The following is a 25666-nucleotide window of genomic DNA, read 5'->3' as shown; positions in this document are numbered from 1 at the left end:
CATTCAAATATAAAAAATGTCATTGTAAAATATACAATAGAATCGATCTTGAATAAAAACGTCATTAGGATGAATAGATATTGTACAACCTAATACTAGTTCCCCACGATCATATATCTTGATTCATTCCTTTTTGACTAACATAACAAATAATAATAAATAATAAACATCTATTTAGTTCAATGAAACATTATTTTTTTTTTTTACGGCATCGGCGGGATTTACCTTGGGAGGTCATGGGTAACGGATGAATCACGACGCGAATATTCTAAAACAAAATAAGTATGGAACGCGTATTATATCAAAGTTTAATATAGTCAAGTGAGTAAAAAAAAAAAAATCTATTCTATTTTACCTTTATAATATAAAAGAATTTATCCAATGATCATTGATGTTTATTGCATGTCATTTATCAAAAAATAATCTTGATAGTCATAATAGAGTGATATTTCACAAGTGAGTATATAAAAATCATTCAAATTTTTTTTCTTTAATTTTATTTGGATAATGGTCACAAAAGAACAGAAAAGAAAAAGAAAGAATTTCTATATAATAATAATACATCCTTTGACATTATGAATGAGAAAAAAAAAAAAAAAAGGAAGAAAGAAGAAGAAAAAAAGGAAGTATTGAAAAGATAGCGAGAGAGAGAGGAGATTGAAAATTATCTTAGGGTAATCGAATAAAGAATATTCTTACATGATGAAATTGCATATATGATGTTGGGAACCTTTCTTTTTTTTTTTTGAAATCAGGTGTTTTCAAACAAATGAGAATTATTTTTTTTTTATATATATAAACATCTATTTAACCGTTCTAGGTCATAAATATTATTCATTGAATAGAGATATATTAATATTTATTATCTTATTTTCATCTACATAAAGAATCTTTTTTTTTTGTTATTAAACCTTTTACGCCATCTTGTTTATTAATCTTGTCAAGATCATTTTTAGTGATATTTTTTATTTGTATGACCAAATTAAAACAAACTGAGTATTAAAATGTAACATCTTAAACTAAATAGTCATGGGCGTTAAGGGGGGAGAGGGAAGGGGACCTCTTGATATTTCAACTGATTTGATTATGCATATAAACATAACATATACCCAACTCTGGATATTCGATCTCCGTCTCTCTTTTTTTGTATATATAAACTTTTTTTTATTTTTTTTTTTTCCTTTCTTTCTTTCTTTGTTCTTTACTTTTTTTTTCAAAAAAAAAAAAAAGAAAAAGATTTCATCATCTTACTATAAAGGATATCTTTATCTATCTTTTATTATCTTCTTCTTGTATCTTTGTACACTTTGTATACTTTATTTTTCTCTCCATTTGTATCTTATATCTTTTTGATTTCTTTTTTTTTTTTTTTATCCATCACCTTTTTTTTATACCATTCTCAAAACCTTCCACAAAAAAAAAAAACAAGCAATATCACCTTTTTTGATTATACCTTTTTTTTTTTTCTAAATGGCTACTGCAACTCTTTTATCTGATACTGGTCATGGTGACTCCAATCATCCTCATCATGCAAAACAAAAATGTACTTCAGCAACATGTTGTTCGCCTTCACGTCTTTGGAGATCTATTCAACAACTGATTGCTGATAACAATCAACAAGAATTGGTCAAGTTATGTCAAGATCCTAACAAGGCTAGTCATGTACTTCGTGTTTTATTGACTTCAAGATTGACTAATGATGCATCGTTGTATCCTGCATCTCATAAGCATCGTGTACTTCAATTGGTTCCTTTCAATGATGATCCATCCTCTTTTCGATCCAAAGTGAAAGCAACGTTTGGCAAGTCAACTACTGATCTGAATGCTTTGCAATTGGCATTATTTCATCGACATGAGGCGATTGCGTGCTATCTTCTTCAATTGGTGCGACAACAGGCAACTGATAAGGACATCTCGCTCTTTATCAATCATTTATGGGGCAATCGCAATGGGTCATTACATCTTGCTTGTTTCTTGGGTATGCCTCGTGTGGTACAGCTCTTATTGGATATGGGTGTGGCGCCAGATACCGTCAATGGACAACGTTGGACTGCTTTGGACTGTTGTTGCACTTCGGATTGTCGTATCTTGATGGAACAAGCCATATCCAAATTGAAGAAGAAAAAACAACAGCTTGATTTGGAACCTCCTGATTTGGTAACTGATTCAACAGGTCTTATTGAAAAACCCAGGAAACAACAGGATAGGAAGCCGCCTATTATTGCTCGGCGTGATGCTCGTATGAAACCAGTAGCCAATTGGGGTGGTACGTATCCTTCTCCTTTGGAATGGTCTGATGGTCCTCCTGTGATGCATTCTTTTGATCCTCATGGTGGTCATGTATCTCTTATCAATCCTTCAGCAAATTTTGTCCATCATCAACATCAAGAATTGAAACGGAATGTCTTTAGTGTGGATCCTTTGCCGCCATCATTAGCCATTCCTTCTTTTGATCATGAAGAAGAAGAGGAGGATGATGACGACGATGATGATGACGACGATGATGGTGATGACGATGATGATGGTGATGGTGATATCCAGGATCAAGAAACATGTTGGTCTCCTCCTTTACTTGGTTTGGATGGCAGGGTGATTAAGGATGCTATGTCAATGGATGGACTGGATCAAGACGTGTTACATTTATCTGATGATGCTTTGGATTCAACAACAAGAACGGATCATCAAGATATAAAAGTAGCTACTGCAAGGCGTGATTCTATTGATGATGGCGGGGTTGATCGTTCGTTTGTTGATAGTACAAAGTCAACAGATGATGATGATGATGATCCTGGTCGACCTCATGTTCGGTTTGATCCCAAAGTGGTTTTGGCGGAAGCATGTATACGAGGGGATTTGCAAGAACTGAATCAAGTGATTATGGACAATCAAATGGATACTTCTTGGCTGTTATATGATGATCATGGCGGTGTAGCGGGTGGTCAGAATAGAACACTTCTTCAATTGGCATTAATGTATGGGCATCATTCTATTGTGCGGTATTTGGTTAATCAAGTCCAAGTGAATTTGAATCAAGTCGATGCAGATGGTAATAATTTTTTTTTTTTTTTGATTTTTGTCATATTGATGATTTTTTTTTTTGATAGGATGGACTGCTTTGCATTATGCAGCTGCTTTGGGACAATGGAAAACCATGGAATATTTAGCTTCTTCTGATTTGATTGATTTGTTTGCTGAAACGGATGATGGATTTACAATTCAAGATTGTCCTGGCTCTGCTTTGGAAAGGATTCGATGTCAATGTAAGTGAATCATACATGTACAAGAAAAAAAAAAAAAAGAGAATTGAACTAAAATTTATATATATATTTAGTACTATTAGGTCGAGCAAGGCAAAAAACAGCAACAAGATGTATGACTTCTCGTTGTATGATTCCCATGACAATTCATCATTCAACGACAACTCCCATGTTGGGTTTGACGTGATCTTTACACTGATTTGGTTTCTCTCCACTTTGGTTTTCTTTTTTTGGAACAAACAAGAAACTGCACTTTGGAAATTCAAACAGTTGATCCCAATTCCATTCTTTCCCCCTTCCGAATCCTTCTTTTTTTTTTTCTTTTACAAAATGATAGTTGATTCCCCTCATCTTTGTGTGTTTTACCTCCCTACACCTGGTTAGATATGGATGGCGATGAAAGAAAAACTAAAGTCAAGTAGTGTGTTTCTTGATCTTTTTTTTTTCTTTCTTTTTCCTTCTATTTCTTTCTTTGACATCTCACTTTTTTTTTTATTATCTTTTTGTGTGTATACTCCGTTTTCCTTTTTTTTTTTTATTGTATGTATGTGTGTACTTACAATCTCCCTTTTATGTTATGTTACTAATTATGATCATTATGTTGTATACTTTTATTTTATGTATATATATGTTCACGCATATCCTCCTATTTTTTTTTTTCTTTTATATACGTTTGGAACTGTAGATACAAACCCTTTTTACTTCACAACCGACATCCGAAAATATCATTTTCTATGTTTAAAAACATCAATAAAACGTTTTATTTATTATTATCTTTTTTTTAAAAAAAAAGGCCTATTCTGTTTTTTTTATTTATCTTTTGTCTTTACATGTTTATTTGTATCTCCCGTAGACTCTTATCACCTCTTTTTGTATATATAAAGTGATGCACAGCACAAACGCATCTACCAGAAAAAGATACTTGCATCAAATCTCTTTAGATCCCGCATCATACCCCTTCTTTTTTTTTATTTTCTACTCATCCCTTTCGAAAGACATAAAAAAAAAAACTGGTTTATTGAAAATTAAATAATCCATTTGTGTAAATAATACTAAAAATAAGAAGAATAAGAGTAATAAGAAGAAAGATGTATATATAAAAAAAAATAAGAGGATGATAATGAGGACAAAAAAAAAATCATCAAAAGGACTGGACTAAACTACAAAAAGAAATGCGTGTTCCCCCGGGATTGATGATGGACCATCATTTCTTGCAGCTTGAATGTATTCAGTTCATCCTTGATTTGTTGAGCCAATAGCGCCGTCAATCGAGTACATACCGCATATGGATCGGAAGCTCGATCATAATCATGTTTGGAAAATGTATCCTGTACCTTGGTCGTAGTGATGAAGCGAACATGAAGTTTCTTCTTCTTTTTCTTATTGTTATCGTCAATAGTGGATACAACGGATGATGCTTTTATTTCATTTTGTTTGGGTCTACCTAGGTTGCGTTTCGGTGATTTTAGAGTCAAACGAGGTGAACCAGAATTTTTCTTTTTCATGTTGAGAATCGATGATGGGTTGGTGGATGTAGTGGTGGTGGTAGCTGTCGGTGTGGGTGCACAAGATGATATAGTTAAAGTATCAGTTGATTCAGAAGAAGTGGAGGAGGTAGCTGATGATGTCGATTCCCTCTTTTTTGTTCGTCGTTTCTTTTTGCTGGCTAAAGATAAACTGGATGTCGTTGAGGAAGTTGATGATGATGATGTTGATTTATTTGTATTCTTATCTGTTCTTTTGTTGGGTAATTCTGATTTTGCTTCTGATGATGATTTCGTTGTTTCCATTGATTCCTTAACGGATGCTATTGATGATAATGATGATGATGATACTGTGACAGATAAAGTACTGGAGGACGAATGATGAGATGATATGGAGCATGAAGGTGATATGATCATGTTGCTTTCAGTTACTTGTGAGTCAGCATGGAATGTTTGACTATTACTTGATACTGAATTCATCGTGTTGTTGTCATCTTTGATGCTGTTGTATCCTACTTGTAAAGCCATAACTGAATTACTTCGTTTAATTTTTTGCTGTTGTACTTGTGGAACACGTTGATGGGATAACTTTTTATTTCCACATGTATGTCCAGGTAATGGCGATTGCTTTTCAGATATGGTCAGGGTTTGATCTATTAAAAAAAAAAAAAAAAAAAAAGTGAGATTGGAATCACTAGCGAATATCCTTTTTGTTTTTTTTATATATGTACCTTTCACACTGTTCCTATGAGGACGAGTGGATCTATAACAATGTTCAGGTTGAGGGCTAGTCATACCTTTTCTTTCATTTATGGACTGTTGCTGTGTTTTCTTCAATACAGATGATGGTGATGATCCATTGCGCTGTTGTTGTTGTTGTTGTTTTTGTTGTGGGAGATGATCATGTTTGATAGAGCAAGAAGGTGTAAATGTTCTAGAGAAATGAGACCAAGATTGAGCCATAGGAGAAGCGGATGTAGGAGACATGGGTGTTCGTCGTGTAGGCGTAAATGTCTTGGTGGATGTTGTAGTACTTGTAGTCTTTGGTGTTGTCATTGTAGTGGTACTACTTTTCATCATTGTTGATGTAGGTAGACGAGAAGAAGGGCGATGAGTTGATTTGGTCATATTGGATTGGAATTTGGTTTTGATTTTCTCTGCAAACGAAGTACTTTTTGAACCTGTAACGGCAACGGAAGGCGATGGTGTCACTTCAACATGGGCTGCTGTTTGTACTGAGAGATCGGTTGATTTTTGTTGACGAATTTTTTGAAAGGCGGTCAAAAAACGAGAAGTTGGTACGGCTGTCAAAGGGGTTGGTGATGAGATAGGTGACATTTGTACATCATCATCTGCGGGATTGTTGTTAATGTCACTGTTGACCTGACGACGAGGAGATTCATGGAGATGAGGTAGGGACCCAGTGCAAGTAGTGGCGGCATTCGTGTTCTTGGTGGCTAGAGTAGTTTCTGTAGAGGTAGTAGTTGTTGGAGTCAGGGGTGCAGGACTTATTTCTGAGGAATTTGAAGAGGTTGATGAACAATAGCTGTCCTTTTCCATACTGGGTGATGCTAAGAAGAGAGGAGATGTGATATCATTATTATTGACTTTATCGGAAAGAGAAGGTATGGGAGCATTGATGACGGAAGGATGATGCCAAGAACGAGCTTTACTATCGTGTTTTTGTTGTAGTTGATAGTGACGGTTGGTTAGTAAAGTAGAAGATGTAGAATGACGTTTGTCTAATTCGGAAAGTTGGTTTGAATTTGGAATAGGAGAAGAAGAAGAAGGGAGAAAAAGAAAAGTAGGAGGTCGATTTTTGTTGTTTCTGCCGCCACCTCCTCTACCGCCGCCGCCGCCCACATTGCTATTTATGCTGCTGCTGCTGCTATTGGTGCTATTGGCTTTAGAGCTGAGATTAGATTTCTTCAAGACATCCTTAAAGCGTGATCTAATGGATTTTTTCTTTGATTCTGTGATGATCATGATATCATCACCGTTGTTTCCAACTTCTGATAATACTGGTAAATTATACGTTGGAACATCAATATCTTTTGGGTATATTAAAGGGGAAGAAGATGGTGTTGTTCTAGGAGTATTGGTATATGCTGTGATACTTTCAGAATCATGATTGGTTGAATGCTCTTCCATGATAAAGGAGGTGTTGTCGTCTTCTGTGAATGATGATTGATGTGGGATAGGTATAGGATGATGATGATGGTGATGATGGTGATGATGATGATGGTGATGATGATGATATTGATATGGTTCTTGATCCTTTTGTTCTTGTTGTTGTTGTTGTTGTTTTACAGCCCAAGATTCCATAGAAGTAGTACTAGGCTTTGAAGTTGAATCCATTAAATGATTTTGTTCAATATCATTGAAAGTTGAAGAGATGACCTGTGGATGCTATAATATGCCGATATAAATATATAAATACAGGAAGTGTGTAAATATATAAATATATATAGATATATAGATATATATATATGACATTTGCAAAGAATGATCAAAATAATAAGAAAAACATTCCATGACTTATTTTTTTTTTAAAACGCCAATCTTTTCCTTATAAATGTACCTGATGAACCAAATCTTTCAAATCTTGTTGTTCTGTTGGTGAAGGTGGTAATAACAAATGTGAATCCATGGAAGTATTAAAAAAAAAGAGAGAGAGAAAGAGTAATTGAAGAATATGTATTAAAATAAAAAAAAGATAAAAAGAAAAAAGAAAAGAAGGAGAAAGATAAAAAAAAAAAAAAAAGAAGACAAGATAAATGAACCAATATCATCATCATCATCAATATTAAGGGAGAATATAAATAAAACCCGTCAACCCCCTTTCAAAAAAACTGTATCCAACTTTTGTGCATTTTTTATTGATAATATGCTAAATAATAGATCTACCAAGTACAATTGTCTACAATAATTTTGGCAATTGCTTCTAATCCTATTCTATCAGTATCATCAAAACCTTCTTTTTCTTGACAATCAATATCCAATACTCCAACAAGTCGCTATATATTTGAATAAAAAAAAAAAAGAATGTGGTTCATTAGTAAAAAAAAAAAAAAAAAATCATGTAATGGTCATTTTTTTTTTTTTTTTTTTTTTTACCCCGTCCACCACTAAAGGAACAACGATTTCCGAATTAGATGCTGAATCACAAGCTATATGACCAGGAAATTGGTGAACATCACGTATCACTTGAGTTTGCATAGTACTTGCTGCTGTTCCACATACACCTTTACCGAATTGAATTTCTGTACAAGCAACCTATTCATATAAATCATTGTTTATTATTTTTTATTTTTTATTTTTTTTTTTCTTACCTTGCCTTGGAAAGGACCAAGTATTAGTTGTTGATCATTCTTTGGATTAGTAATATAAAAACCAGCCCAGTTGATAGGTTTTTCTTGAAAATATGCTAAACTATTCAGTTCATGGAATATCACTGAAGATGCATTAGATAGATTCGTCACCTAAGTAAATCAATATTAATAGAACATAAATAAATTAACTTTTTAATATTTACCCAAAAAGATTGATCTTCAGTTATGACCTGAATCTGTTCAGCTAACTCTTTGTAAAAGTCTTCTTTTGGAAGTTGAGGATTGGTATTGGTTTGAATATCTTTCATGAGTATGATAAAAAAAAAAAAAAAAAAAAGAAAAAGAAAAAAAGGAAAAGAAAAGGAAAAAAAAAAAAAAAAGAAAAGAGCAAAAGAAAAAGAAAAACAAAATGACACCATTAACAGCAACAGCGCGAGGCAAACTCCGAGTATCAAAAAAAAAAAAAGTATCAGTAATTTACATATCTTTTATGTCAAGTATTTTTTTTTTTTTATCATTAATGATTTTCATAACTAAACCAATAATTTTAAATTAACAAAAAAAGATACAAAGTTTAGAAAGGGGGAAAAAATACTTTGTGGTCTTGTGTCTTCCTTTTATAGGAATGACTCTTTTTTTTTTTAGGTAACCGATTGGAGACTTTAAAATTCTCCTTTTTTTTTTATTTTGACTTTTCTTACTCTCTCTCTTTTTTTCTTTTCTCAAAAGTTTGAATTCATTTTTATGCAATGGCAAATAATGACTTTGGAAATCCGTTAAAGAAATTCAAACTAGTCTTCCTTGGTGAACAAAGTGGTAAATCCCTCTTGACATTCAAAAAGAAAAGAAACAGGAACTCAGCCTCGAGATGATACTTAGTTTAAACTTTTTTATTATATATATATATATATATATATATAGTTGGTAAGACTTCCTTGATTACTAGGTTCATGTATGATACTTTTGACAATACTTATCAGGTAAAAAAAAGAAAATAATAATAACCAGTTCTATATAAATATCATCGTGTTGTTTATGCTATACATGATAGATTATTCAGTTACATGTTTTTTTTTTTTTCTTAGGCCACCATTGGTATCGACTTTTTGTCAAAAACAATGTATATGAGTAACAGAACATTACGACTACAGTTATGTAAGTGAAAAATAAAAAGACAAGTATAAAGATGAATAGGAAATGATAACTTCTCTGTTCTTTTTTTTTCGTTTGTTTTCTTGTTCGGGCCTGTTATTACAAAAAAACCACTACTATTATTACCACTACTTTAGGGGATACTGCTGGTCAGGTAAAGAATATAAAACATAGATGATATGGATGAGTTGAAAATACTGACTTTATATTATTTAGGAACGCTTTCGCTCACTTATTCCAAGTTATATTCGCGATTCATCAGTTTGTGTAGTTGTATATGATATCACAAGTAAGTGCTGAAAGAATATCATCAGATAGAACAATAATTGTATTGATTTTAAACTATTATATAGGTAGGGCTTCTTTTATCAACACATCAAAGTGGATCGATGATGTACGAGCTGAACGAGGAATGGATGTGATCATTGTATTAGTGGGTAACAAGACAGATTTGAATGATAAACGGCAAGTTTGTTAAAACATTAGATTATATACCTTATTGACTTTTTTTTTTTGTGAATATAGACAAGTATCTGTGGAAGAAGGGGACAACAAGGCGAAGGAATATAATATTATGTTTATTGAAACAAGTGCAAAGGCTGGATACAATGTAAAAAATGAAAAGATCATATTATCTCTTCCTAAAACTCACTTTTTTATATATTATAATAGGTCAAGACTCTATTCAGAAAAATAGGTGGTGCATTACCAGGAATTGAAAATGAACTGAATGAGGAACAAACAGATCAGTGTAAGTGATGCAATTCATTTATCAAAAAGAATATTTTTCTGTGTATATTGATTACTTTTTTTTTTTTAGTAACCAAAGTGGATCTGTCGGATACAACAGCAAATAGAGTAGAAAGTAGTTATTGTTCATGCTAGTTAATATACATCCCCCCTCTTTTACTATATCATTTTATTTTTATCCATCTATATATATATTATTTTCTTTTTTTTACCCTATAACACTTACATGATTTTTCTTCAACATTCAACATATTCTTTATATTGACAATCTCCCCCTATTTTCGTTTTATTTCAATTAACTTCAAATAAATATATACTATATATATAAATACAATACTATTCTATACTATTTTTTTTTTTTTTTACTTTGTACTAAACTTGATGAATATATATACTATTTTATTGATATGGCATGTATATAACAGATGATAAAAAAGAGAGAGAGAGAAAAGCTATTGCAATTCCAGTAGCTTGATCTATTTAAAATGTATATAAATGGGACAAGTTAGATCACATATATTTGACGGTAAACATTATATATAAATATATATATTTCACTTACTTCAAAGATCAAAGTTGCACCAGGACCTATCGATGGTGGAATCCCTCTTTTTCCATATGCCAACTTTGGAGGAATAGTTAATTTGCGCTCACCACCCACCTTCATGCCAGCCACACCCACGTCCCAGCCGCGAATCACTTGTTTCCTGCCTAATATAAACTTGAAAAGGGGTCCAGTCACATTGCAGTCGAATGTTTCTCCATTTATCAATTTGCCAATATATCGCATCCCAACCTATAGAAAAAAGAGTAAATCAGAATCGTTTGAAGAATCTTTTTTTTTTTCATTTTATTTTATTTTTTTATATATTTTCTTTGGAGAAACTTACACGATTTCCAGGACCAGCTGGTGCTCCCTTTCCAATTTTTATATCCTCTACAATCATCCCATTCGGTAAATGTCTAATAGTGTGTCCTTTTTCTGATATTGATGTACGAGGGCTGTTTTCTGCTGATGCTGTCGTTGCTTTGCTTTGTTGCTTTGAACGTCCTTGTTCATTTTGTTCCGTATTTTCTTCATTGCTGATAACGGTAGGCTTTCTGACCATCGGTTGATTTTTTGTCGTTGTACTATTTCCTGCTGTCCCTTTTTCTTTGTTCGTCATGCTATTATTGGATGTGGATTTGTCCTCAGGGATTGGTGTTTGATTTGCGGATGATGAGTAAAATTGGTCTTGTGGTGGTATGGATGTTTGCTGTGATCCTCGCCTTGATGATTCAGATACGTGTCGTCCTCCTTGTTGTTGTTCCAATGATGTTGATATATCTTTTTCTGCTGGTGGGATCTCTTTTTGCTGTTCCACACTCCAGGGAGTGGTTGTTGATAATAATGTATCATGAGACCCTTTTTGTCTTTTCCGTTGATTCTGAATATTACCATTTGCTGATCGTTTTAATAGTTGAAGAGCATTGTCGAGTTCACGTTGGACATTGGCAAGAGGTTGATAGTCGTCATTAACGGTCGATGAAGGTTCATGAAGCGTCATATCACTAATTTGAACCAGGAAAGAAGGGTAATTAATATAGATAGAATATATATTTTATATCGTCATTACCTAGCTTCTAAACCATTTTCCAAGGTAATATCGTCCTCGTCGTTGTCAAGTATGTAGTTCCCCGTCAAATGAATTGAACTAAAACAGAAAATAAGTTTAGTGCGTTGCCATGAGTTTTGGAATGTACTTGTTTTCCTTACTTTTTGCCTTTGATCGCAAAAGTCACCGTTTCCCCTTCTACCAAAGTCAAGTTTAAAGGTTGTTGTTCTAACTATTCCAAAGTGAAAAAAGATATGAGTACTCGTTTTTAAACAATCTAAATGGATTAAGAACGTACCCTTCCCGGAGTCAATGAGCACAGGACAAATTCCAATTCGTTCACACGAATACAAAGTGAGCTTCTTGCATTGTCTACGATCACGTCTGACAAGGCAGCCTAGAAAGGAAGTATATATATGTAAGTTAAAATCAGTTTCAATCGAATAGATTTTTCTTTTCTTTTTACCATAGTCACCATAAATGGAGAGGTCACCGCCTGAGTATAACTTTTGCCTGGTTCTATTTGAGCACCTTCTCGTCCACATACAACAAAAAATTTGATAAGTTGACTAGAATATGTATATTTAAGAGCTTACTTACCCCAGAACCCTTGAATATCCATGTTATTATAACTGGAAAGAAAAAATCGAGAATAGAAAGAAAGGTCAAATTTTTATTGTATGGAGGCTTCTTTCATGTTTTGAGGTCCGACATAGTCCACCTTTTTTTATTCATTCTTCTGTACTCGCTCAAAAACGATCATCGTCATACGAATTTTTTTTTTTTTGAACATGGATTCACTGATTCTCTTTCAATTTCGTTAATAACAGTCTATATGTTGCTTACCAATTTATAGAGTAAACTAAAAATGAAATGACAATATCGTCATATCTCATCCAATCATAATCATCATCCAGTAAAATGACCACCATTGGATTCCTCTCAAAAAAGTAGTTTAATACCTTCTAACATCGTTTTATGACTTGCCTTGCCAACTAATGTGTAATGATCACCAAAACATTTTATTCATTTTTTCGAAAAATTGCCTGATGTACCCTCGACGATTTATTTTTACAGCCAAAGTTTGGCTGAGGAGTTTGAAAATTTTGGCTGTAAAATCCAAAAACTGATCCCATTTTTTCATCCTGCATATAAGCTTGAGAACAGAACTTTGCCTTTCCCTTTCTCCCTCGGAAACCATCATCACCACACTAAATTAGGACATAATGTAAAACAAACCTCCATTTTCTTTTATTTTACTTTATTAGAATATCATTAATTACATTTATAGAGTATTTTTTTTTCTAAAAAAAAAAAAACGAGCATCCATCTCGCCTTCCCTATCATGCTTATTGGCCGTGATATTTCAATTTCCATGGATTTGTGCCGTAAAATTCAAGTTTTTTGCTTCAACTCATTCACCACGAGCATCATAAAAATTTCAAGATGATAATCATATCTTGATGTATAGAATAAACAGCATTCTCTCGAATTTCATTCGTCATTGCAAGCGGTACAAATGGATCATCATTTATTGAAACCATACAACTAACTAACTGAACTATCTAATAAAGTATATCAATATTTTTTTGTCAGGTTCCACCATTTCATCCAAGATCGACCACTGTAAGCATCAATAGGACCATCCATTCCATAAGAAAAGGGGGAAAAATAAATAAAATTGCTAATCACCAATATCATCAGTATACCAAAAATCAAGAACCGTTGTCTTCCATTTGATTGTGCTGTAAAATGATCTAGTAAAAAGGGAACAAGTAAAATACTAAAGTAAAGTGCGGGAAAGTAATGATGTAGGTACATTACACGGCCCATAATATAAAATGGAATATAATGTAAAAACCATCCTAAAAGGAGACTCTTTCCAATAGAAAAGCTTTGATTCCATCGTGCTAGACACAAAAAAAAAAAAAAAAAAATGTCAATTTTGACTCATCCTTTTTTATTTTATCATTGTGTATATATATTTATTTCACCTTGTTCTTTGTCATGAATTTGTCTTTTTTCACGGACAATGTATGTGATATGCAGTATAGTAAATGTGATAACGGAGATAAAGGAGGTCCACCATACCATAGGATTGCCCAATAAAAAGAACTTAATTGTATCATCATCCCATCTACACATACGTAAACCTACACCGACCATAGGCCATTGAGTTGGAGTAGAAGATAGTATATCTTCCTTATCAGGATCAGGTATTAATGCGTTATTGCTTCGCCACATCAATTTGTTGAGATACCAAAAGTCACGGAAAAAGTGATACTTGTAAGTATTTTGAGGAGGACTAGATACTATAGAAAAGGAGTAGATTTGAGTGAATTTCTAAGATGATGATACTATTTCTTTTTTTTTTTTTTTTACATTTTTCATGTTGATTGGTTTCAGCCATCCATACCGTCCGAAGATCATTTATATCTTCAGCATTACTTGCACATCCTATTTCCATTTGATAGTAGCCCCAAACAGGTAACCGTTTTTGAGTAACAGCCAAGAGACAACCCAGTTCAACATGTCGTAATCGAAAATGAGTAGCCATAGTATGAATCCTTGATCCAGAGTAAGAATCCAGGTGTTTGACAACTTCAATTTTCCAATTATCCTTTACATCACCCCTTTCATCGTCCCCATATGCGCTGACTTCCAGAAAATGTTGTTTGTTGTTTGAGTTGGGTGATGCAAACGAATGACTATGTAGATTGCGTGAAGTAGCCATATGATTGAGTCTAATAATGTCACCGTCATTGATATACCGAACACCTAGGTCATCGTAATCTCTACTGTTATGGGTTATATCAAAATTCTTATAATTTATATCATCGTTTCGTGGTAGCCTGATAAGCCAGTGGTTGTTTTCATCTTGAAAATAGTAACCTGTTACTTGATGTTGCTCGGATCCTTCAGGATATGTATGATGATGTGAATGAAGTAGGGATTGTTCTGGTGCTAATGTTCGTATGGTGATATTGGATCCAAATGCGAGTTCTATATTATATATAAATAAAAAGTGAGAAAGAAAGAGAGTAAAAAAAAAAAAAAAAAAGAAAAAAGAAAAAAGAAAAGAAAAAAAAAATTAGATAGGGAATCTTATAGAATTCGATGGCCGTCTCCATTTTTTTTTTTTTTTTTTTTTTTTTTTGCATAATTACCTAAAGCACTTTCACCAAATGCATTCCCTTCAAGATGAGCTTGAAATAAAGGAGACATATCATCATCACCTGTACCTGATTTATATAATAAATCAAAATGAATTTTGAAACATACCAAATAGATAATGATAGGAAGAATAATAAGGCATAATGCTCTTGCAGACCAATGAGACACATAAGTTTTCCTAGACATTTCCATATCTGCCAACTTATCCCATAAATCTTGTAAAGTGTAAATACCAACTAGTCCAACGGCAAACAATCCTACCCATTTGACACTATTTATTGAATATAAAACACATATTTAATAAAACAATATCAATGATGATGATGATCGTATACCTTAAAACACACCCTAAGGAGACACCTATTAAGGATAACCAAGACCACCAAGCAAGAGAGAATGAATGATCTTGTTGATGATGAAATCCGAAAAGAGAATAACATGTCAAACAAGTAAAGAAGAGTAGCATGGAATCCAATAAGACAAACCGACTGATGGTGAGATAAGCTGTATCACATAATACCATCGTTGCACCAAGTATACTAGCGAGAATAGAATAATCAGCTTTTCGTGCCGTTAAGTAAGCAAGAGGAACCATCATGGCACCCCAAGATGCACTAAAGATACGCATAGTACGGTAGTCCATTCCCTCTGGATATTCCGCACCAGATTCAAATTTGAAGGCTCCATCAAAATTCGCCAACCAACCTGAGAATGCCACTAGTAATTTGCCCAATGGTGGATGTACATCCGTATAGTATTCATGTTCAATATAATGAGATCCAAACTAAAATAGTTAAGATTGATAAATACAAATTAGTTTTTTTTTTTTTTTTTTTTTTTTTTTTTTTTTTTTTTTTTTTTTGAATGATTTGCCTTTCCAAAATGTGCTTCATCCCAAATCACAATATTAGATCGATCAATCAAGCGTAATCGTGTCCAAAATGAAAGACCAGTCAGTATCATCAGCCATAAAATATCCTTTTTATCATAAAATGTCTTTCTAACCTAAGATTGGAAAAATAAGACAGGATGATTATCTATACAAATGACTTTTATATCATCATGTTTAGAAGTACCTTTATATCATTGTGAAAAGATGGCTTGTATAATTTGGATTTTGACTGCACTGATCTATCATCATCGTCGTCAAGGGGAATATGGTGATATATATGGTCATTGGTAGGGACGGTGATAATGGGAGACAATGGATAATGATGTCTTCTTTTCATTCTATCCATACTCTTTTCTTTCAAGATAACGAAGAAAAGAAAAAAAACGCATTAGGAAATAATACTAATAAAATAATACAAAAGAATATTAGAATACTAGCTAGGAATTTCATGCATTTTCGCTGCGCGGTGTTGGAACGCTTGACATCTTAACATAAAAGAGAGAAGAATGGCCATTGGACTTGTCGTTACTATTTCATCTATCACATTAAGCATAATAATCCTGGTCATCGACATTACCATCATCAAACATCATCTATCATTGTAAATTAGCTAACCATCATACATTATTCATCTTTCATCACCGTTATCCAACACAAGGTTTTTAGTTACAACAAAGCATTTATTGTCAAGAGTAGTACAAGTATAATAATAAAAGAATAAAAAGTCATATGGAGAGGAAATGGGTAGATAATACATAATTCTATCATAACAATAAACTAATAGGGAGAGAGTAAAATGCTATTTGAACGGGACCGAGATTGCGCATCTGACATCCTTTCAATCTGTTCTTCCATCTTGACCATCTTGTCCATCAGTGTATGAGCAATTTCCTCCAATTTTTCCAGTCGTTCGGTATCATTGCTCTCACTATGTCGTAGAGATAATGCTCGGTTGATGGGGAAGAAACTGTAATTTGCATCTTTGAGACAACCAGCTACATACGATTCTGGCCCAGTGTATTCCGTCTTGTCCTTGTATTTCAGATGTACCAAAAAGAATAGATATTGCCTTAAAAAAAAAAAAAAAAAAAAAAAAAAAAAAAAAAAAGAGAGAGAGAGACAGAGAATCATTAGTTCAACATTTACTATTTTGAATTGTCAAAAATTACCAGATATTATGTTCATTCTTGACATGATCTTCAAATCCACGCTTGGCATGTCGCTGGAATTCAACTGCTGGGACACTACATATAAAACAGGCTGAACATATCATCATAAGTATAATTTCCTTCCTACCTTTTTTTTTTTTTATTTTCTTTTGTAAAACTTACAATTCTTCATGTCTTGTTGCACAGCTGATCGCTCATCACGAAGATGACCAAAAGTATCAAATATAATACCAAAGATAGCATTCAAGAGAAACACCACAACCACAAGATAAAAGGACATTTCAAATCCGATCCGCCATCTTCGATTGATATCTTCCAAACCATCATCTGAAGAATTATCCATGAATACATCACCTATGCCACCGCGTAATCTACAGGCAAAAAAGAAGAAAAAAAAAAGATATAACCAAATGATCATCCTGGTTTTTTTTTTTTTTTTTTTTTTGGTATCTTTTACCCATGAGACAGGACATTGACAAAACATTCCGATAAAGTTCGACAGTATAGTCCCTTGGAGGTATCAAAATCACCACGAAAGTATTTGTAAGCCATCACGCTATGAAGATAGATAACAACAATTGCCAACATCGCCTAGAATATAAAGAAATAAAGAAAAAGAAAAAAAAAAGAGAGAAGGTGAGGACGATCATCAAACCAACGAAAAAACCATATATTTTGGAGCATACCGTATGTGAAATGGAACTTCCATTCAAAGTGATACTTGCTATTACCCCTTGAAGAATTCGATCTCGAAAGACAAAATCTAATAAATGTACAGCATAGAAGCCAGGATACCATAATCCCAAGTAAGAGAGAAGGACCATCATCACATGATAAATGAATTGAGATTCCATCAGACTGGCCAATACAAATGATCCTTTGAAATGCTACAGGGAAAAAAAAAATGAATATCATTTTTTTAAATCATATTATGAATATTACCTCCTCTGAGAAAAAACCTCCAAAAACAGAAGTTTCTGCTTCACCGTCCTTGACCTTTCCTTTGAGAACGAGAGTTGAAGTGGAGCGCCGTTTGACTAAAATAGGAAGTTGGATAAAGTAGAATTCGGCTGTCGATAGGTGCCAAAGGACAAGATGTCCCAACCCCAGGAGAATACGGAATACAGAGTTCATCGAGTGACAAGTGTAAGGATCATCATCACTTTTTCCATGCAACATTGATGAACAGCTAAGCATCAAGCCGTTGAGTAAAATTGTTACCACGAATGAGGCCTTCCACCATAGAGAGCTATATTTGGTCAACAAAGATAAATGTTCATTGTATGTCACGCGAGCTTGATTTTCAATTCTAATGAAAAAGAAATAATAATAATAATACAGTTAGTTTTACATATAAAGAATTGATATCTCATTCTGCAACTTACTCGTAGATCATATGCCCAGATTGTTCCACAAAGTCTTCGATTTTGGTAGATGGCGAATCTCTAATAATATTAGACGAATAATCAGTCTATGATATCTCGTTATATTTCATTTTCCCTTTACCTTTTAACATTCCATAAAAACCGTTGTTTCGTTTCTTCTCTAAAATATTTACATATTTCAGGAATAGGGAACAACACCCGGGATAATTGTTTTTCTTGTCCATAATCCATAATCACTTCAATTTTTCCTGTATTTCTTTGGAAGTAATCGAATGCTTCATTTCCATCCACAAGTGCCAACTAAAAAAAAAAAAAAAAAAAAAAAAAAAAAAAAAAAAAAAAAGATTAATTGTATCAACATTCTCTGCTTGTTATTCTTTTTCCTCTTTGAATAGGAGGTATCTTACTTGAGATTCATCGAGAGCAGGATATAAGGTCATCACCAGCATACAATACAAAAATCCACTTTCTAATTTGGTGAATGCTTTTGGAGAATCCAATTGATGTCGATTTGCATTATAAATAGTATCCATGTTACCAACCACTGTCGCCAGGTCTATAGAAGCCGTCATCTCTCGAAAGATTGTATCACTATTTTCAATCCCACCTTCTAGCAAACTAAGTAAACACACCACAACTTTGGTCTAAAATAATATTAAAAAAAAAAGAATTATTATTTATTTTATTCTTTTCTTTCTTTAATCACATTTACCTTTAATTCATATACAAGAGAACTTGGACAATTTGTGTAAGACTCACGAAGAATAGTATTCATAGGATTGATGATCTTGCCATTAAAAATTGTAAACTAAAAGAAAGAAAAAAAAAAAGGGGGAGGTAAATATATAACAAGTATTTTATATATTAAAACTAAATAAAAAGATACCTGATTTTCTAAACAGCCTTGTGCCAGTTCGGTAATAGTATCCAGGACTTGAATGATCAAACGTACATTTTGGATATTGCATAAAGGAACGATTGCATGCAGGTATTCCACTACATCTTGCACAATATTGAAGCTTTTGATGTTGTCGGGTTGTTTTGCCAAATATGTCTGTAATTTCATGTTGTGCCCTTCTACCATTAGTTGTACCGCCCGCATTGCATCCTTCATGCCTTCAAAGTCTTCAGTTGCCGCACCGAATTCCGCCATATCGCTTTGTGCCATTAAGGTTGAAATCGTTTGATAATTCATTGTCAAATCCGATACGTCTCCTCTTAGTATTGTTGAAGTTGTTGTTCCTGTCGGTCGTGATGTTGTCTTTTGTTGTGGGTAGCCATTGATTCTGTATGGTGATGAGTTACCTGAACCTGTTCCTCGTCTACTATAGGATTCATCATGTCGTAGTGAATAAGGTGATTTTCCAGAAATAAGAGAACTAGTACGTCGTTGTTGTCGCGATTGTCGAAGGCGTTGATTTTTTGTCAAAAGAGTATCTGAATTAGAGGAGTATAAGAGACCTTGTTGCCGTTTTAATTTGATGGCTGCTCGTAAAAGATGTTGCTGTGCTTCCTTGAGAGATGAAATATCACTTTGTAGTCGTCGGTGGAAAGAGTAAAAGAATCGTTCTTCACGAATGCTAAAGAAGTATTCTTCGAGTTTGTCCTAGTAGATAAATATCAGGGTTAAATATTGATTACGATACATGCACATTATAATTTTTTTTTGGTAGTTTTACCTGGACGTTCTTATTCCCACCTTCCAAAAGAGCAATCAATAATGCTAAACCAGCCTTGAAAACATGTCGTCTTGGAGATGATAAAAAGTTTTGTGCTACCAAGGTACAGCCTAATCGATTCAAGGTATTCTGCGCGTTGACTTTATTTGCTTCTAATTCTTCGTATTGTGCTACGTTGTTAGATACATTATGTTCAGATCGTTGTCGGATATACCGGCTGGGAATTTCTTGTAAAAGTTTCATAGTAGCTACTTGATATTCTTCGTTTTTGTCACTCTGAGTCTTGTTGTTGTTGGTAGAGGACGTCATCATGGAAAGAAAATCAATGAGTGATTTGACATCTTGTTCGGATTCAGAGTCTGATAGATTGTAATGGGAACCTACATGACAAAAACAATAAAAAGTTTCAGTTACTACAATAAATAATACAGATAAACATCATCACTACTTACCAAGTTGCTTGAATTCTTCTTCTTGTAGTTCGAGTACACTACGATGTGCCTTGAGAGTTCGCATAAATCCTTGAAATTTGGCATTAATAGATCCCAAAGGTCGATTGGTTGCACTGTCGTTTTCATTGTTCAGTCGCACCATCATCAATCGTAACTGACTTCGAAGTGTGTCGGGCTCGATAGTACCACGAAATCCAGAAACATTAATCATACTGTCAAGACACGCAAGCAAATTTTTTTGATGTTGTTGTTGAGGGGTTATTGTTGTACCATTGTTGTCCATTGACAAGAGAGAGCTGGTTGCATCGATTAGATAAGAGCATAAATCAGCTAATCGTTCATCAAGAATTATTTCCGGTCGGACTTGGTATTCATACACTGATCGCATAACCACAAGTACACCCTCGTAAATGTACCGCATAAAATCACCATCTTCTTTCATTTCCTTGCTAGCATCCAAAAGATCTTGATATAGAATGTCCATAAGTGCTTTGAGATGGTGGTTTTCATCCATGGGAGCCATAATGGATGGAACATCACCAGTATCGAGATAAATAGAAGCCAAGAATCTCAACACCTTTGTTTTCAAAGAGAGAGGGGTATCGGTATTTTGCACCAAGTCTGTAATGTCAGAAATCGAGAATACTGTACGAGCGAACTATTAATACAACGAAAAGAGCTTATGAATACTAGAAAATATTTGATTTTACCTTCCTTCCATTTTTTTTAACTTACTGATTGACCAAAAGAATTTTCACCTTGTCCACAGATCGAGAGTAATTCAATCAATTCCACGCAATACGCTAACCTATCAGTATGGACCAATTCTTCAGTGGTTGCAAATGGTACATAAAGTTGGCGGTTATTCATTATAAGGCGCATAATCATATCTTGGTTTCGTTTGATCAATTTTTCCTGAGGTTTCATAAAATCATGAAGTAGTCGTAAATAATCAGCTTCGCGTCCACAGGAGAGTTCTAATATACGTTTGATTTGTTCTTCGTTGACCCTAACACTGACATATAAGTTTTGTCCATAGATACCATATAGAGCATAAGATAAGCTGTTGTGGTAACTAGTAATATCGATAAGAAGATCAAAGTTTTCCAATACAAAAGATCCCTATAACACAATATATAAATGGAACGGAATGCATCGAGTGAATCAAAAATTCAAAAAGTATAGCCCACCTTTTTTTTTTTTTTTTTTTTTTTTTTTTTTTTTTTTTTTTTTACCTGCAAATCAGGATCATCTTGCACCAACTCCACCAAAAGATCCAAACAAGTTTTGATCACGGTAACGGACGAGGTTTCACTTGTTGTAGAGTCATTTAGAACTGGCAAAATATTATTTAGGGCACCTAAAATATGGATAATCACTTGATGGGTATTCAGATTCTTGAAGATCTTGTTGTAAACGTTTTTCTGGGTACTAAAATCAACAGAGGCAATGGAGTCGTTATCTTCATCGTTTTCTTTAGTCAATAGACAAATGATTTGATCATTGAAATCCACCGTATTCCCTTGAAGCAGACTGATAAATTCACGTAAAGTTCGATCTACCAATGGAAGATGATCCACACCTAATTTCTCTAACAGAAGATAAGAACGCAATCGGTCCAGTCTCTTTCTGATTCCATGATACACAAATACTTGTTGAGGTTCGTGAAGTATCAATACTTGAGATGATTTCTTGAATAAATCTATCAAACGAATAAAATCACAATGTAAGATTCACTTTCCAGATTATCAATCTACTTGATTACTATACCTTCGCAATCGTGGTACATTCTATGCATCACAACCACCGCCACATGTTTGAGAGGAGCATATTGATACTTGAGGATATCTTTTAGTATAGGCATAAGACTACTTTCACGTTGTCGAAGGACGGTTTCAGAGAAGATACCAGTTAACACATTTCTTAATGATAGGATAGGATCTACGTCAACATTGCTATCAAGACATAAAAATAAAACAAGTAAGATAACTATCCGCTGCATCAATGCAAACTAGTTCCATTATTTAGCTTACGTTTCCATTCTTTTCCATTTCGTTGCCAACTTATTCATACGGACATGTACGCGTAAATCAAAAATTAAATCAAAGATCACCAGCACTTGTATCTTGATATTCATCACTGCTTGGTTGGCTTCAGTCAATAGGAACCGCTCGGGCCTAGAATAGATGGTATACAATCAGTATGTCTATCAAAACATGATAATCATCTGCTTACCATGCTTTTGGCTTGTTGTTTTCTTGTAAGTATTTCCAATGCTCTTCATTTCTATAAATACATATATATATATATATATATATATATATGTAAACAATGAGAAAAATATTATATTCTCACATTTCTTTTGCAATCGTGACTTTCCATCCGTCTTACCTAGCATCTGTACGACCATCTATAACATAAACCAAGGCCCTAAAAAGTCGCTTCACATCTGCTTCCTCGGTAAAGAATCCAAGTTTCAATTGTGTGTATATCAGCTTCAACACAGAGGATAAAAAGTCAATATCTTGAAAACATTCAGTAAACTAGGGAGAGAAAAAAAGGTAAGTTAAAAAAAAAACGGTAACCACATTTCATCCTAAGACCATTTCCTACTTACACAATGTCGATGATCATCTAGGAAAACGAGAATCCAACTCTTCAATTGATCAAAGAATACAGGACGTTGACTTTCAAGACTACCAGTACCACCACGAGGATAAGTTGAAGAACCTTCTAGGGAATCATATCTCATAGTAAAGTCAGATAGAAGAACTTCACTATATGGTGATATATTGACATAGAGGACTTTTACGTCAAGAAAAAAAAAAAAAAAAAAAAAAAAAAAAAGAGGTTGAGATATAAGTACCGTATTAAGAACTTTCCTCGTACAGCGTCAAATAATTACCTCGTAACAAATCACAAAATCTTGCACGGATTTGACACGGCAAATTGACAAAACCCACGCATTTCAAACACACATCTTCACTGATACAGTCACGTATAACTTGCAATGATTTGCTGTTGTTGGTTCCACAGGAAAGAGAATACACTAGGTTGAGTAAACTTGATAAGAAGCGGGTCACACCTGCATGATGTCGATACAATAATAAATCCAAATCCATCCATTGTCCATTGTTTTCGTTGTTGCCAATAGAACTATCCAGAGATCCCGATGAAGAAAGGAGACTTATTTCAACTGATCCAGATCCAGGTACCAGACGACATTGTACCAGTTTATTATCAAGTAATGAATCAAAAAGCTGTTCCAAGACGTAATCACGATGAGAGAATGTCAATGATCCACTTGCAGAATCGTTACTGCAGAAAGCACCAAGAAGATCAATACAACCCACAAATTCCATATGTTCTACCATGTTAGGAGATAATTCACAAAGATTACTATTGTTTCCGTTATTACTTTTGTCCATAATAAATGTCGTGTCATATCGTTTCCTATTGCCATTGTAGTTGTTGTTATCAATATATCGAAGTACAGATCGACTGAGACTATAAACATGCTTGACCAAAGTTTCCACAATATCCGGTCTTGCTTCAACTATACGAGCCACCATATTTTCATTCCCTTGAACTAATCTTTCCAACATGGACGTAGCACCTATTCCACAATCAAGATGTGATAGATAGAGCTGGATCCCAGCATCGCCAGAGGTATCGATCACATAATCTTGATTGACCTGAGAGTCCAATCTTTCTTCATATGGAGATGATTCACCAAGTAAAAATACCCGGAGTAAGTTGTAACATAATGTGAGAATCACCTTGAGTCGATATTCAGGATGTTGATCGGATGATGATCGAGTACATTCCAAAAATGTATCCAAAGACACTACTTGTTCTTTGTTTCTGTTTATACTACCAGAAGATGATGTCGACAATGATGAGGAGTCACCTTTTTTATTTCGATTGAATTTTCCACGTTTCGCCAGATCGAATGGTACTTGAATCATATTAATTACGGCTTCAATGATGCCATTATCCCGAAGTAATGCTTGATGATCTATATATAAAAGGGGAAAAGAGAGAGGAAATTATTATTTTGCGACATATATAACCTATTTCGAAATTGTATGGATATTGAATCTAGACACTTACAAGGTATAGGTAAACCACAACGTTGTGTAAGATCCTGTTCCGAGCTTTTTGTGCAAAACCGTATGAGGTTCATCTAATAAAAAAAAAAAGAATAGAATTAGTTCCAATACAATCTATTATAGTTACCATCCTACTTACCAAGATATTAGATATGGAATTAAATTCTGATAAAGATATGGGGAATAAACTTGGATTGTCAGCAGAAATGGGTCTTGGAGCCTTCAAAAATGCTTGTAGTCGAGGTAGAAATTCATTGATGACGTTGAATGATGAAGTCAAAGATTCGCTAACTAAGGTCACAGTAAAGCAATCGTGGTAAAAGAAGTCTTGGGTTGCAGTGACTTGATGAACGGCAGGAGCTTCCAGTAGAGAAGTTCCTCCTCCTCCATAAGAATCTGTTGAACTGAATCGAGAAGAATGACGATGTTGGTGGTGTTGATGAAGAGGATGGTGACGATGCTGATGATAATGATGTTGCAGTTCCTGTGGTTGTTGAAGATGTTGATGAGGTTCGCCAAATGAAGTATTTAAAAGCGGAGGAGGGGTGACAGTGATAGGAGATAAAGACTCAGGAGTCAACGATAGAGCAGTCGATCTTGCAGGTGGAGGAGTAGGTAATTGAATTTCGTTTTTGGATGCAGCATGAAGCCAACAACGGGTAGATACATGTTGTATTCGTAGATAACTTCCAAAAGGTACAGCACGAGATTCTTGTTCAGACGCAGGTACAAAGGCAAAAAGAGTTGGATCGTTTGTATCATTTGTCGTTAAAGGAGGATCTTTCATCAAACCAAGAGAAAACGCCACTTTGTGTGAATTAACATCAATTCGTACATTGTTTGGATCGATATAGAGATACGCGCGAGATGCAGCATGACGGATACGCACAGACTTGTTCCACCTTATAAGTGATCCACGAGACATATCAACATTTTCAATCTATTCATATAAAGAAACAAAAAGTGAGATCATATCCTAAGCATGATGTTTTTTATTATTATTATTATTATTAATTCATTCATTCATACCTCCCAGAACGATAAAGGTGAGTCACTTTCTCTGGGATCCAATGGGTTCAGTACATGTTTCTTGAGTCGCACATCATTCTTGTCCCTAAAAAAAAAAAAAAAAAAAAAACAAATGCAACTTAGTAACACTTTTTTTAACAAAAAAAATAACAAATTACCAATTCCAAACATTTGATTCCAAATAAGCTTCCATTTCCTTGTGAT

At 34.0% G+C, this 25666-nt stretch overlaps 7 protein-coding genes across 7 annotated transcripts; 2 read left to right on the top strand and 5 right to left on the bottom strand.

Moving 5' to 3' along the window:
• Positions 1 to 1470: 1470 nt before the first annotated feature.
• On the top strand, positions 1471 to 3268 carry BX664DRAFT_263540 (ankyrin repeat-containing domain protein; the record flags this gene model as incomplete). Its single annotated transcript, XM_051540770.1, has 3 exons — positions 1471 to 2530; positions 2771 to 3046; positions 3105 to 3268. 3 exons carry the CDS (start codon positions 1471 to 1473, stop codon positions 3266 to 3268), a joined length of 1500 nt encoding a protein of 499 aa, XP_051400272.1.
• A 1173-nt stretch (positions 3269 to 4441) lies between these two features.
• Positions 4442 to 4609, bottom strand: BX664DRAFT_245448 (uncharacterized protein; the record flags this gene model as incomplete). The annotated part of the gene is made up of 1 exon (XM_051540248.1): positions 4442 to 4609. A coding segment is annotated over one exon (168 nt), but the record flags the coding sequence as incomplete, so codon positions are not given.
• Positions 4610 to 7591: 2982 nt separating this feature from the next.
• Positions 7592 to 8381, bottom strand: BX664DRAFT_358985 (GAF domain-like protein; the record flags this gene model as incomplete). The annotated part of the gene is made up of 4 exons (XM_051548064.1): positions 7592 to 7758; positions 7859 to 8017; positions 8074 to 8223; positions 8277 to 8381. The coding sequence occupies 4 exons, from the start codon at positions 8379 to 8381 to the stop codon at positions 7645 to 7647; spliced, it is 528 nt and encodes a 175-aa protein (XP_051400270.1). The 3' UTR covers positions 7592 to 7644.
• A 398-nt stretch (positions 8382 to 8779) lies between these two features.
• BX664DRAFT_332998 (ras family-domain-containing protein) lies at positions 8780 to 10363 on the top strand. The gene is made up of 9 exons (XM_051545435.1): positions 8780 to 8889; positions 8995 to 9053; positions 9159 to 9228; positions 9363 to 9379; positions 9442 to 9514; positions 9579 to 9690; positions 9751 to 9835; positions 9898 to 9976; positions 10046 to 10363. Exons 1-9 carry the CDS (start codon positions 8823 to 8825, stop codon positions 10108 to 10110), a joined length of 627 nt encoding a protein of 208 aa, XP_051400269.1. The 5' UTR covers positions 8780 to 8822; the 3' UTR covers positions 10111 to 10363.
• Positions 10364 to 10427: 64 nt separating this feature from the next.
• BX664DRAFT_314633 (uncharacterized protein) lies at positions 10428 to 12192 on the bottom strand (the record flags this gene model as incomplete). Its single annotated transcript, XM_051542666.1, has 8 exons — positions 10428 to 10451; positions 10538 to 10771; positions 10866 to 11526; positions 11592 to 11669; positions 11732 to 11802; positions 11869 to 11967; positions 12037 to 12139; positions 12167 to 12192. 8 exons carry the CDS (start codon positions 12190 to 12192, stop codon positions 10428 to 10430), a joined length of 1296 nt encoding a protein of 431 aa, XP_051400268.1.
• Positions 12193 to 13056: 864 nt separating this feature from the next.
• BX664DRAFT_379323 (Dolichyl-phosphate-mannose-protein mannosyltransferase-domain-containing protein) lies at positions 13057 to 15707 on the bottom strand (the record flags this gene model as incomplete). Its single annotated transcript, XM_051548852.1, has 6 exons — positions 13057 to 13480; positions 13565 to 13882; positions 13953 to 14573; positions 14738 to 15015; positions 15080 to 15528; positions 15618 to 15707. 6 exons carry the CDS (start codon positions 15705 to 15707, stop codon positions 13149 to 13151), a joined length of 2088 nt encoding a protein of 695 aa, XP_051400267.1. The 3' UTR covers positions 13057 to 13148.
• A 588-nt stretch (positions 15708 to 16295) lies between these two features.
• BX664DRAFT_134002 (uncharacterized protein) lies at positions 16296 to 21016 on the bottom strand. The gene is made up of 13 exons (XM_051539820.1): positions 20322 to 21016; positions 19870 to 20249; positions 19077 to 19796; positions 18903 to 18998; positions 18598 to 18834; positions 18312 to 18490; positions 18191 to 18250; positions 17748 to 18114; positions 17492 to 17692; positions 17263 to 17396; positions 16968 to 17176; positions 16806 to 16896; positions 16296 to 16705 (listed from the first exon to the last, which is right to left on the bottom strand). Exons 1-13 carry the CDS (start codon positions 20842 to 20844, stop codon positions 16414 to 16416), a joined length of 3489 nt encoding a protein of 1162 aa, XP_051400266.1. The 5' UTR covers positions 20845 to 21016; the 3' UTR covers positions 16296 to 16413.
• Positions 21017 to 25666: the final 4650 nt, after the last annotated feature.

Source organism: Halteromyces radiatus, assembly GCF_025201355.1.
Source record: "Halteromyces radiatus strain CBS 162.75 chromosome Unknown BX664scaffold_4, whole genome shotgun sequence".
NCBI classification, from domain to species: Eukaryota; Fungi; Mucoromycota; class Mucoromycetes; order Mucorales; family Cunninghamellaceae; genus Halteromyces; species Halteromyces radiatus.
This window is presented reverse-complemented; position numbering and strand designations above follow the sequence as displayed.